Source organism: Pleurodeles waltl, chromosome 1_1 (assembly GCF_031143425.1).
Source record: "Pleurodeles waltl isolate 20211129_DDA chromosome 1_1, aPleWal1.hap1.20221129, whole genome shotgun sequence".
Classification (NCBI taxonomy): Eukaryota; Metazoa; Chordata; class Amphibia; order Caudata; family Salamandridae; genus Pleurodeles; species Pleurodeles waltl.
In genome coordinates this window covers 529,145,801-529,158,950 of record NC_090436.1, presented here as the reverse complement: position 1 = coordinate 529,158,950, position 13,150 = coordinate 529,145,801, and the positions used below count along the sequence as shown (strand labels likewise).

At 43.9% G+C, this 13,150-nt stretch overlaps 1 protein-coding gene across 4 annotated transcripts in view; it reads left to right on the top strand.

Moving 5' to 3' along the window:
* SKIC3 (SKI3 subunit of superkiller complex) overlaps nucleotides 1-13,150 on the top strand; it is a 1,026,707-nt gene that overhangs the window by 549,467 nt on the left and 464,090 nt on the right. For all 4 annotated transcript variants that reach the window (XM_069225585.1, XM_069225575.1, XM_069225607.1 and 1 more), the window contains exons 32-33: nucleotides 9,540-9,612; nucleotides 10,087-10,140. In XM_069225585.1, coding sequence (XP_069081686.1) covers nucleotides 9,540-9,612; nucleotides 10,087-10,140 — 127 coding nt within the window. The remainder of the gene's footprint in view (nucleotides 1-9,539; nucleotides 9,613-10,086; nucleotides 10,141-13,150) is intronic.

Genomic DNA, 13,150 nt, shown 5'->3' with positions numbered 1-13,150 from the left:
CCTATTCAACTTCCCTATATAAGATACCAGTCATTAAAGCATTCATGGAGGCCCTTAGGAGAATTATACCACCAAGAACACCACCTGTTCCTTCATGGAACCTAAATGTTGTCCTAACTAGACTTATGGGTCCACCTTTTGAACCCATGCACTCCTGCGAAATACAGTTCCTAACCTGGAAGGTTGCATTTCTCATCGCCATTACTTCCCTAAGAAGAGTAAGCGAGATTCAGGCGTTTACAATACAAGAACCTTTTATACAACTACACAAGAATAAGGTCGTCCTAAGGACTAATCCTAAATTTTTGCCAAAGGTTATTTCACCGTTCCATCTAAATCAAACAGTGGAACTTCCAGTGTTCTTTCCACAGCCAGATACCGTAGCTGAAAGGGCACTACATACATTAGATGTCAAGAGAGCATTAATGTATTACATTGACAGAACAAAGAACATCAGAAAGACTAAACAACTATTTATTGCATTTCAAAAACCTCATGCAGGAAACCCAATATCAAAACAAGGTATAGCCAGATGGATAGTTAAATGCATCCAAATCTGCTACCTTAAAGCTAAACGACAGCTGCCCATTACACCAAGGGCACACTCAACCAGAAAGAAAGGTGCTACCATGGCCTTTCTAGGAAACATCCCAATGCAAGAAATATGTAAGGCAGCCACATGGTCTACGCCTCACACATTCACCAAGCACTACTGTGTAGACGTGTTATCCGCACAACAAGCCACAGTAGGTCAAGCCGTATTAAGAACATTATTTCAAACTACTTCCACTCCTACAGGCTGAGCCACCGCTTTTGGGGAGATAACTGCTTACTAGTCTATGCAAAACATGCGTATCTACAGCGACAGATGCCATCGAACTGAAAATGTCACTTACCCAGTGTACATCTGTTCGTGGCATCAGTCGCTGTAGATTCGCATGTGCCCACCCGCCTCCCCGGGAGCCTGTAGCAGTTTGGAAGTTACCTTCAACTATTTGTATATGTATCATCTCAACCTTAAATAGGTACATACTTAGTCACTCCATTGCATGGGCACTATTACTACAATTCAACTCCTACCTCACCCTCTGCGGGGAAAAACAATCGAAGATGGAGTCGACGCCCATGCGCAATGGAGACAAAAGGAGGAGTCACTCGGTCCCCTGACTCGAAAGACTTCTTCGAAGAAAAACAACTTGTAACACTCCGGCCCAACACCAGATGGCGAGCTATGCAAAACATGCGAATCTACAGCGACTGATGCCACGAACAGATGTACACTGGGTAAGTGACATTTTCATTCCGCTTGCTGGCCCAGCAGTAAAGTTGTAATAGTGCCGGCTGTGTTCTGGCCGCATTGGCGGTCAGATGACAGTCTGAGTTTGGCAGGTGGCCTCCGCTGCCTGCCAAACTCATAATGAGGGCCTAAATGTTAAGGCCCAGGTTCCCATGGGTCTAAGGGTGCCTCTTTTTCTATAGTGGTACCATTCCCAGTACAACTGATGGAGGACTATCTCTCCTTACTCCATCTGGCAGTGCAGGCTCTGTTGGGCAAAGGAGCCATCAAGGGGATGCCAGCAGCAGAGATAGGACGTTGTTGCTACTCCCGCTGCTTCTTGGTGCTGAAAAATTACAGAGTCCCGTACTAGATCGGAACCCTCTAAACGTCTTTCTGTGGAAAGACAAATTCAAGATGTTCACGTTGGATCAGGGTCTGTCTGCCCGCCCTAGATCCTGGAGGCTGAAAATAAGCATTGAACTTGCAGGACTCCTAATTCCACATGGATTTCCAGTTTGCTGTGCTCCCCTCCAGCTTTACCAGCACCCCTCTGTAGTTTACAAAAGTGACAGAAGTGGTTGCAGCACATCTTTGTATTTGGGGGTTCCAATTTTCTCCTATCTCGTTGAATGGCTGCTGAAGGCGGGCTCACCCAAGGCAATTGTTACCCACCTACAAGCTACGACAAATCTTGTGTGCTTGCTGGGGGTTCACTATCAACATGTCAAAACCACACTTGACTTTCCCAGGTGTTCCCTTTCATCTGAGCCAATCTGGATACTGTGCAGTTCCGCACCTGTCTCTGGAGTGGAAGACCAAGGTTATTTGGACTGTGATTCTGATTTCAGCCTTATTCCTTGATTTCAATGAGACTGACTGAGGCTGTTGGGTCTGATGGCCCATTTCACCCCGGCCAAGGCCGCTACTACCGTCTTAGCTCAAGTAGTACCTGTCCTGGACATCAACCAGGTTGGCTCATGAGCGTCACTCTACACAATCACAAAGCACTACTGAGTTGTCAGTCAGATCTTTTGAGATGGTCATTTTGCCAGGTTCGTCCTTCAGGACCTTTTGGTTTAAGCCAGTTTGAAGGCCCAACCCCAGGGAGGTATTGCTTGGGTACCTATTCTGAGGTGAGAAATCTCTATCAGAAGAACTAGTTACTTACCTTAGATAATGCTTTTCCTGACAGAGACTTTATCTAACCATAGGTTCCTCACCAGTTCTCCCATCTTCCCCATTCTGCAAACTGGACTCTTCACCTAAAAGATCCCATTGGACGCTGTTTTTTGTGCAGCTCCAGATTTTTGGTATAGATATAGTCATGCAAGAAACTGATGTCAGCTCGCTGGGGTGGCACATATATGGGTACCACAATGTCACTTCCAACATGGGCGCACCACCTATCTGCGCACATATGTACTTTCAAGATTTTCTGCATCCAGTCTGATGCCTGGGGAATATTCTAAGGTGAGGGATCTGAAGTTAGTTTCTACTTAAAAAAGCATTACCATAGGTAAGTAACTTGTTTTTCAAGAACTGCAGTATTATATGCATACTTTAATTTGAGATGAGTGTTCAGTACTACAGTGAATGGGTGGTCTTAAGAGCTGAGACCTCGGCTTCTAGTTGTGTAATCAAAAAATGTTTGTGAAAGAGGTAAACTTATTTTACACCGAAGGAATAAGGAGACTACCATAGGTAATCTAAGAATTCTGGGGCAGGCCATTGAGATGGAATGGGGTGTTAGATTGAGGTAAAGAGGAAAATAATTTGCGAAAGGCCTGGGGAAAATGTATTGTATAGAGTGTAAGAATAATACCCTAGGAACTAGGGTTGGAGAATGCCTCTCTCCACTATTTCTCTGTCCTACAGCTGTATATGACTTTATTCTCTTCTTTTGGTACTTTGTTTCTCTATAAGGGTTGATTTCCCATCCCTCTCTTGTAATCTTACCTTCGTACGTGTTCTACTCATCTTGTATATTCTACTTCCCCAAGGCTGTTATTCCTCCTATTACTTCTTCTTTTCAATCCTTACCTCTTCCTATACCTGCAACTCCTGTTTCTGCTCTCCTTCCCTTTCCCCACTCTCACCTGCTCTTCTCATATATTTCTCCTTTCAGCACTTCATCTTGTTTCCATCTGTAACCTCTCTCTAAATTTACTTACATGTGTTTTGTCTTAGCAATCTCAGAAACTCCTCCTTTTACTTTTTTCTCTGGCTATTCCTTTCCCTTCTTTATTTCTTCCACTTACTCCTCATAATATCATGCTTTGCAGCATTGCACAGTTGTAAAGCAGAACAAATCTGATAGAGACTTCTAGCTACAGATTCCTTATCCTAGAACTTCTCCATGTGTCAGACTGGATCTGGAAAAAATTTAGTGAGTGGTACCCCTGCGTGCTGGTAGGTGATGTTGATCTACTTTGCATGCAAAAGTAAATCTGTGGCACCTGTATAGGTACCACACAAGTTTTAACAATTTTTGTCGAGTTGTTTGAGGTTTTGCTCCATCTAAGAAGGCCTGCTTCAAGCCCTGCAGTGCCTGTCACCGTCTGATGTTGGTGATGGACCCGCTCTTGTATGCCTGTGGTGCCTCGCGTGAGACCATGACCCCGAGCGTTTTCCTACTGCTACACCATGTACCGAAAGGCCTTGAGGTAGTGATCCCTCAAGCTTCTGGCAGTGGCGGCTCAGCATGTAACGCTGCAACATTCGAGGTACTGGTTGAGAGAAACGTCCCAGCGATTGCTGATTTGAAGATCCTCATTGCAGATGAAGTCATTGGGTCACTCTGCTAAGTCTCGTTGACTGAGATCCTCGTCACACTCCGAGTAATCTTGTCACTCGGGTAAGTCCTCCATAAGAAGAAGTCAAAGAGATCTTAGACTTCTCTGCATCCGTCAGCTGATGAAACGTGGGAGCATTGACATTCAAGGCCTGGCTCCGCACCTTCCCGAGTTTTGGGGAGCCACAGTGACCCCTGCCCATCTTAACAAGTTCTATTAGGCCAAATGCCTTATTTTTGGGAGGGTCGACTCTGGCTCGCCTTTGGGCCCAAGGAGTCAGCAGGGGTCCCTTCTGGTTCTGCACCAGTGGTTTCATCCCTGGCTCTATTTAGTCCCTAAGGATCCTTTCCTGGATCTGGACTGGTGGCAGTTTTGCCATCTCTAACTTCCTGGACACCGGTCCCGATGCCTCATTCTGATCTCAACTCCAATACAGAGCCGGAGGGGCATCAAACAGCACGTTTTCCATTGCTGTCTGGAGCCAGGCCTTCCAGGTCAAAGTTTGAGCTCTATTCCTGCAGGCTGAAGAAAAGGAGTAGTCACTGGGCCCTGAAGAATACCAGCCTTTTTAAGATGCCAATATGAACTTGTGTGAGGAACGGGGTGAAGTCAGTGGACTGGATACTTCTTCAAATACTGGTATACTTTCTCCCCCTACCTTGGTTACGGAGAGGGAGCTTCTTTTGTAATGGTGGTATAAAGGGCAGCTGGGGTCCTTGACCTTCAGTTGCAGTCAAGACTAATGTCTTGATGGAGGTGCTGCAGCCAAGAATCTCCCCCCTCAGAACTGATACTCCAGTTTAAAAAAAGTCCTCACTGACATCCCTTTGGGGACCTGGTCCAAACCCAGCAAAGGGGTTCCTGTGAATACGTTGATTGTCCATTGCCACCTTCACCCTCCGGGACACCCAGACTTCCTCACCCAACACCGTACCCCCAGAGAGCTTGGTGGTCCAGTCCTCTATGTCCCATGTAAATCCTGACGCATTCCCTTACATACCCCCAGGCAGGGAATCCAAGAGGCTGGACAGTTTGGGGAAGAAGAGGTTTTCTTCGGTCAGCCTGGCATTGCAGTCTGTGGAAACCACATGCCTTTCGAGCTGCTATCCCCCCCCCCTCTGTGGGACATGGTTGCACAGATATTGCCAATGGTTCCGAAGGAAGCCCAGCCGTGCTCCCTCAGGCTGTTGCTAATGGGAGGGATGCAGCCAAGTTCACCATTTGTTGTGGACTTGACACAATGGACTCACTGGGCAGAGTGCTTTATTTGACATTAACCTTGAGGTGCCACGTCTGACTGAGGACAACTGACTTTTCAGTGTTGTCCAATCATCTCTGATGGACATGCCTTTTGATGGCTCTCGTCAGTGGCAAGGTGGATTCAGCGCTGGTGTGCTTAAAGAAAAGTCAGGCTGCGGCCAGGTACTTGGGCCTTTCTACGGCCCACTTTACCCGCAATCCACCTTTTGCTCCTTTCATGGCTATGTAAGGGGCTTCCAGCCACGCCAATACCCTACCAGCCACTGTGCATTTTCCAAAGCTTCAGCTTGGCAGGGGGTGCAATACCCATAGACCTTGTGGGTCTGGCAGCCAGCTGTCGAGTTAACCCACCAACCCAGGCAGTATCTAAACCCTCCTGTTCGGCCCACACACCATCATGGGATCCGGTTGGTGGCAGGATTCACTATCGCCTGCCCCACTGGCAGTCCATAACATATTTGACAGGTGGGTTTTGTAGATTGTCTGAAGGGGCTACTCCCCTCTCTCCCTTCCCTCAACCAGATCGGACAGTACTGATAGATGCGTCACTCCTGGGATGCAGCGGCATTCTGGGAGGTGATAATCAGAGGCATCTGGTCTCCAGTGGAATCCGGACTCCATATTAACCTGTTGCAGCTCCGTGTGATCCGGCTACAATTGAAGGCATTTCTTACCGCCTTTCAAGGGGAAGATGGTGTAGGTGTTCATGGATAGCGCTACCGTCATGTGGTACTGTTACAAGCAGGGTGAGGTGGGGTTGTGGACCCTTTGTCAAGAGGTTCTGCGCCTCTGGACGTGGCTGGATTAGCTGGGCATTTCCCTGGTGGTTCAACATTTAGCGGGATCTCTGAATAAAAGAGCGGACAAACACAACCAAAAATGCCTAGTGGATCACAATTGGCTTCTAAATCCAGAGGTGGCGTAATGTCACTTTCAGCATTGGGGAGAGCCTATTTAGATCTGTTTGCCTTTGCAGAGAAGGCGCATTATTAGCAGTTTTGCATGCTCATCGCTCAGACTCTCTTTGTCTTGAGTGGAACTCAGCCCTGCTATGTGCCTTTCCACCCATACCACTTCTGCCCAGAGTTCTGCAGAAGATCATGAGTGACCGGGACAAGTAATCCTTGTGGCTCCGGACTGGGCTTGAATAGTCTGGTACCCTGAGCTGCTGAACATGTCCATCGGTCCCCCTCCTTCAGGAGGATCTTCTGCCTGTCAGGACGATCTTCTGTCGCATCAGCAGGGGACGGTTCTGCACCCAAACCTGTCCACCATCTGTCTTCTTGCGTGGAGATTCAGCGGCGACAGTTGACAGCTTTTGACCTTACTCCCGAAGTCTGTAATGTAATCATGGCAACCAGGCGTCCCTCCAACAATAAGGTATATGCCTGTAGTCAGAAGAAATTTGTGGCGTGGTGCACAGGCAAGTCTGTTGACCCCCCTTTCTCTCTCTCTCGCTCTCTCTCTCACACTGTTTATCCTTTCCTTGGTCCAGTAAGGCTCTGCTATGGGCACGCTGAAAGGTTATTTGTCTGTTGTTTCTGCTTGTTTGAGGTTGCCTTCTTTGATCAACCTTTTTTGCTTAAGTCTCCTATTGTACATAGGTTCCTCAAAGGCCTTACTCATCTCTTTTCTCTGTCCCCATTCATTATGGCTCAATGGGATCTGAATTTGGTTGTGACATTGCTCATGTGCGCTCCTTTCAAGCCTCTCCACAATTGCCCCTTCAGGCTTCTCACTTTGAAAACAGCCTTCTTTGTGGGTCTTACATCTGCCCGCAAGGTGAGTGAGCTGCAGGCATTGACATCTAGGCCTCACTACCTTTAAATCTATCCTGACAAAGTGGTGCTTCACACTAGGACTTCCTGTCTGCCAAAAGTGGTTATGCCTTTTCATGTAGGCCAGTCCATCACTTTGCCTACTTTTTGCACACCTCCACGTCCTTGTAAGGAAGGAAAGAGACTCCACCACCTGGACCCAAAAAGAGCATTGATGTTCTACTTTGATTATACTTAAGAGTTCCGGGTGGATGACCAACTCTTTGTAGATTATGTGGGTGCAAACAAGGGTCAGGCAGTGCAAAAGCACATCTCCAGATGGGTCGTAGTCTGCATTTCCATCTGCTGCGCACAAGCCAAGAAGCACCCCCTGAGGGTTTGCGTGCTCATTCTACCCGAGCTAAACCTGCAACCACTATGTTAACACACAGAATTCCAGTCTATAAAATCTATCAAGTGGTAACATGGGCATCTCTGCACACATTTACCAAACACTATTGCCTGGACACTATTGTCATGTCGAAAGGGATGAGAACTGTGCTCGTTCGGTCCTGCAGGACTTTCTAGAATGAACTTGGTTCGCAGTCCGGCCTACGGGGATGGTATTGCTTGGGTATCTGTTCAAAGGTAAGGAGTCTGTAAATGGAAGTCTCTATCAGATTCATCTGGTAGAGACAATATCTAGTTGCAAATTCCTTACCGACCCACCAATCCTTTTAGCTCTGCGAACTGATTTCTAGGGACAGGGACTCCCCTTTGAGGACCTTATTTTTGACACACCAATAGTCCGTTGCTTTATGACTCTACGCTGGAAAGTCCTGAAAAACAAACTGACATCAGCGTGAAATGATGGCGCCTTTATAGGAACCACAGCATCATATCTGACACAGATGGCGCCAACAACTGATGCAGAGCCTATCAACACCACCTAATGGTGCGCAGAGGTAACTACTCACAAATCTTCTGGATCCGTTCTGACGCTGGGGAGAATTTAAAGGTAAGGAATCAGCAATTAGATATTGTCTCTACCAGATAAGGTGTTACCGAAGGTAAGCAACTTGTTCATCAGAACAGTTTTTTTGACGTGAAGGAATTTGCCTACACTCAGAGTAGTGATACAAAAAAGAATCCCTTATTGGTGATGTGCTTTGCCATTCTCGCCTTTCTCAAACCATGAAATGCTTGTTATGAAAGAAACACAAATAAAGGACAATACAGACACAGACAGCAGATTTATTCTGCGTTTCCCCATGTCTGTTTCCTAAAAACATCAAGTATTTCATAAGTAAGACTCTCTCAGTTTAACAGAGTTAAAATAAATTCACATTGTCGATACCCGAGTAAACAGATCATGATTAACCCTTATGAATGTTTATATCAAAGAAGGCATGAACTTAATTAACACACACATCCACGTGTGTGTGTGCGTGTGTGTGTAATTTAAAAATAATTTATTGCATTTAACATTATTTTCTATGGGGTGTTTTTTACATCCTTGAATCTATTATGTTCTACTGTAGTGTGTTGCAGTACCTGTAAATGGACATGTGTTGTGCTGGGCTGGAGTACATTTATGTCTGTTTTGAGTTAATTTTGGCTGTAGTAACTTCAGATGAGCAGTTTATTGATAGCAGGGGGGTTGCTGTTGTGGTTGAGCATTTGTATTTGTATGTGTCACTCTGCTGTCACTGGTCATCATAAACTAACTCCTATTCATCTAATTAAGAGGGTCAAAAGATTGTCAACATATTCCAAATCCAATTTGTTTGCTGGCTCTCTTGATGTAAATATGAGTACTGTTAAACATACATGGCCTGTTTACTTATTACAGTGGAGATACATATAAATGTCTAAAAGGTAAGAGATACCCTACAAGAAACGTTAGCATTTCCTTCTTCTCCTCATAATAAAATGAAATTAAAATATTAAACATTTGAAACAAGCATTGACTAAGCCAACCTGTTTGGCATTATTTTGTTATGTTTTTTAGGTGCATAATTTATATTGGGTAGTCAGATGGAATGGAACCAGACACATATCTGAGATCTTCCAACTGTCGTAATGGTCTAAGGCTTTTTATAGTCAGACCTAAAAAAAACTCATGCTTTACAATGTGCATTTATAGTGTATTAACTTGCATCACCGACTGTGTAATTTAGCAGTGGAGAAAAAAGTAATGTTTTGGGGTAATGAATTAAAATACTTCTTTTCTCACTACAGTCAGTCAAAGAACTCAACTTAAACATTAAATTGCATAGGTATTGAGCAGTAGAACAAATCACAGCTTCCTGTTCAATATACTTGACTACGTTTTTAAATCTTTATGTTAATTTTGTGAGCAGCCTTTAAGGTTATAGATGGTGTGCATCTACACTGGGATTGTCTCGCAACTTGGCCAACCATAATTTGGTATAACATTTATTTTACTAGACATCCAGGAGACTATGCCCTTTGGACTCTTCTGTCACGACTTGTCCCAGAGTACACGCCACAAAATGCAAAGGTAAACATGCTTATATTTGAAAGGATGTATATACATTAAAAAAGTTTTAAAAAAATAAATAAATAAACCATGCGAAAAATGTGTTGGGTGTCACAATAGTGCATATGTGTGGGACAAAACTTGTAAAGCTCCTTGAATTTGAACTACATCAAATATTGAGACTTCCACACAGATGAGGAATGTTTGTAATTGTATTGATTAATGTCTTTATTTCTTAAAACCTAAAAACATCTATACAAATTATTTAATAAAAAAGGTTTGCATATCAGTTGCTTTTCTTGAACATTTTTAAACTAATTCATTTTAACTTCAAGGTTATTGTTTAGTTTTCAACAGCGCTTATGAATATTTCATAATTTCTTATGTTTAAGAATGTTTCTACAATCTGTCAGCACAACTCTTCTACAAATGCACAATCCTTTTTACTTTTAATATTGTTCATTGAACCCACCTACTCCATTTTTTGTATTTCAGGGTGGTGCTGTGGCAGGAAAGGTTGCGCATAACCTTAACTTTAACCAAGCAAAGGTGAGCTTTACATTTCATAATCTGTATTACAGGAAAATTTCATCCTTCTCAGTTTTCAATTTCCACCCCTCTAGTTATCATTTCCCACTGCTGCATCTCAATTAATATGCCACATAAAGACAACTTAAGACATTATAGGTGATTACCATACATAATATTTCCTCACAGATTTTTCTCTTTATTAGTTTTTCTCACACCCGTGTCTGAAAGCATGCAGTTTTCATGAATTTTAGCTTTGGAGCAGTGATCACAACCTTTCCTGTCAATCTAGATATTAGCGTTTTAACACTTGTTTTCTTCTTGAATTTCAACCATATTTCTAACACTATGCGACCCTCCTCAGTCTTCAAACCAATTACTGTCGACTTTATATTGGATGCAACTTTGTATTCGTCCACTTCCATAAAGTGAACTAGAAGGCACCCACTTCAAATTTGGATTGTAGAATGCCTGGGGCTTTTTGCACATGACCGTTAATGCATTCCTTCCTTCTCTTGAATGCTAAAAGTATAATTTATACCTTTTTTAATTATTTTGTTTTCTTAACTTTGTTGGTAGTCCAGCAGATTGAGATAAATGCTTGCTGCTGAGATAAATATTGCTCTGTAGGTCTTGTGTTTGAAACCCAACAAGACCAACTCTGCCTTTCATCCTTTAACAGTCTGCATCTGTTTCTGTTAAATATACACATTTATTATGTGTACTCTATAGAAGGCAGTTGTATTTTATGATGATGGACAAAGCCACATTCATGCTTTCAACCCTAAGGAGCTCCTATATATACTTTTTTTCTCAAGGCAAATGGTAAGCATTCATGCAACCACTATGTGTTACTTTAAATGAAGTGTTAAACCTCTGAATTATGGAGGTGCTGCCACCCAGCGCTACACATGCAAGGCCTGACTATTTCCATGAGGCTTCAATGAAACTAAATTCAAATTCTCTGCTTCCACCAGCAGTTAAGCCTCCTCCTAATGTTTCTCAACGTTACCCTGTCACAGGTGCCATAAAAGTATGGCCATAGAATCTCCATGCGGTGCCTTGAAATCGAACATCTAACAAGCCTGTGACTGCGGCTCCTCTGTGCACCTGAAGGCCATCAGAGAATGGGAGGCCAGATTATTTATTGCCCAGGCCTGTGAAGGAACCCCTTGCGGTCCCTGAACACTTCATTATTTTTCTCGACAGGGAGCAATATTTCAAGAGATCTTCCCATAAAAAAACAAAAAGTGCCATGAATAAGAGAGAGATTATTCCTCAAGGAAATGGTCCTCATCAGGGGACTAATGAGACTCATCACTGTCCTCATACAAGGTCTGTTTCTTGTTATCAGAACAGGTTCCTGTATTAAAAATGAAGTCTGAGATTCCAGTCCCATATGCAACCCTTCTACGATTGAAGACTCATCAGGCCATCTTTGACTTGAGCCACACTACTATATGACCCAATCTCCAAGAGTCGAAAAATTGCTGCAGGTTTGGTGATTCTAGGGCCCCATTCCTCCTGGACACCTCCCCAGGCTATGGTCTTCGTCCCCTTACAACAAAGCCAGCATTATCATGATTTCAGAATCATGCCATCAGCGGACATTCTCTGAGGAACAAGAGACTGTTTGTGCCTGATTTAATGCCAAGTCCCTAGCATATCACCTACCTAGGGCTTACAGATTCCCTCCAATGGAGGTTTTTTTCAGATCGGTTTAAATGTGCTGCTATGCCAGACAAGGATTACGGCTGAACAGAGAATGATGACTCAGAGACTGTTAACGTTTACCCTCCTTACAGTCCTAAGAATGAATTTTTCTGACACATGCAAAATTCTAGTGGCCTCAAAATTTCTACAGAAGGAGGTACTTTCCTGAACCCCATCCAGAGGAAATAAGTTTGTTACCCTCTGTGGTACAACAAGCTGCAGAGGCTTGGACTTGGACTTGCCCACCGCTAGGGCAAAATAAAATATTTTAACCAAAATCTTCCAGCTGTTCTTCTGTGGTACCAAAACTACTACTGCGTTTGCTTTTGCAGTCGGTGCTCGCTGCTTTGGAGAAACTCTCCTTGGGCAAACAGTCAACAGATAATTTGCATAATAACACAGACTGGTTGCTTCCTACCCAAAGATTCTGTTGTCACTCCTCTTTCCAGAGAGTGTGTTGATTTCCTATGGCACCTCTAAAGAGATTCTAAAAGGCTACCCTCTATGGCCTGAAATATTTTCACCTCTGGCTGATTCACTCTTCACTTGGCAAATGTCTTCTTGGCTGCTATGTCTATGCCATGTGAGAACTGGAGGAAATGGTGGTTATTGGTCTTCCTGGCCACAAGATAAAGCTGTTTTTATATTTTTACAGGGATGGTCTGAGCAGTTTCAACAATATCTTGATGTGCAATGCTGATTCTGCTGACAATGTGTCTTAGTCTAGGGCAACAGCTATTACCAAGCACTGCCATACATGGATGTGCTCTGAAGGCTTTTCAGAAGTTTCCCAAGTGACTTTAGTGAACATGCCCATTTAATGGTGAATCCCTCTTTGGAGGGAAGGCAGAGTCTTCCCTAGTGCGATTCAAAATTAGTGGTGCAATGTTGAGCACGCTGAACCTCTCAGGCAAAGAAGCCCTCAAAGTATCAACTGTCCAAGGCCCATCATATCCTTCAGCGATAGCCATAGCAGCTGATCAAAATAGAGCAGCGGATATAGTGCTCTTTTCAGAGCAAGGATGCATCTAAAGATTGCCAATAGCAACTGCATCAGCTCCAGTCTCCATCATCATTTGGTCACTCTACTGCCTTTAAACCTCTTTGATATCTGCCAATTATACCACAAGCTTCCAGTGAAAGAGGTGGTTTCCCATCAGGAAAGTGCCCAAACATTAATGGAACTGGAACTGTTGGTGATCCTTGCCCTGAAGGCCTTCCTCCCTTCCATGTCAGGCGACACCGTTTAAGTTCTCCCTGACATCACAACCACTGGTCAATATGTCAACAGATATGGCGGTGGGGATCATGGACACTG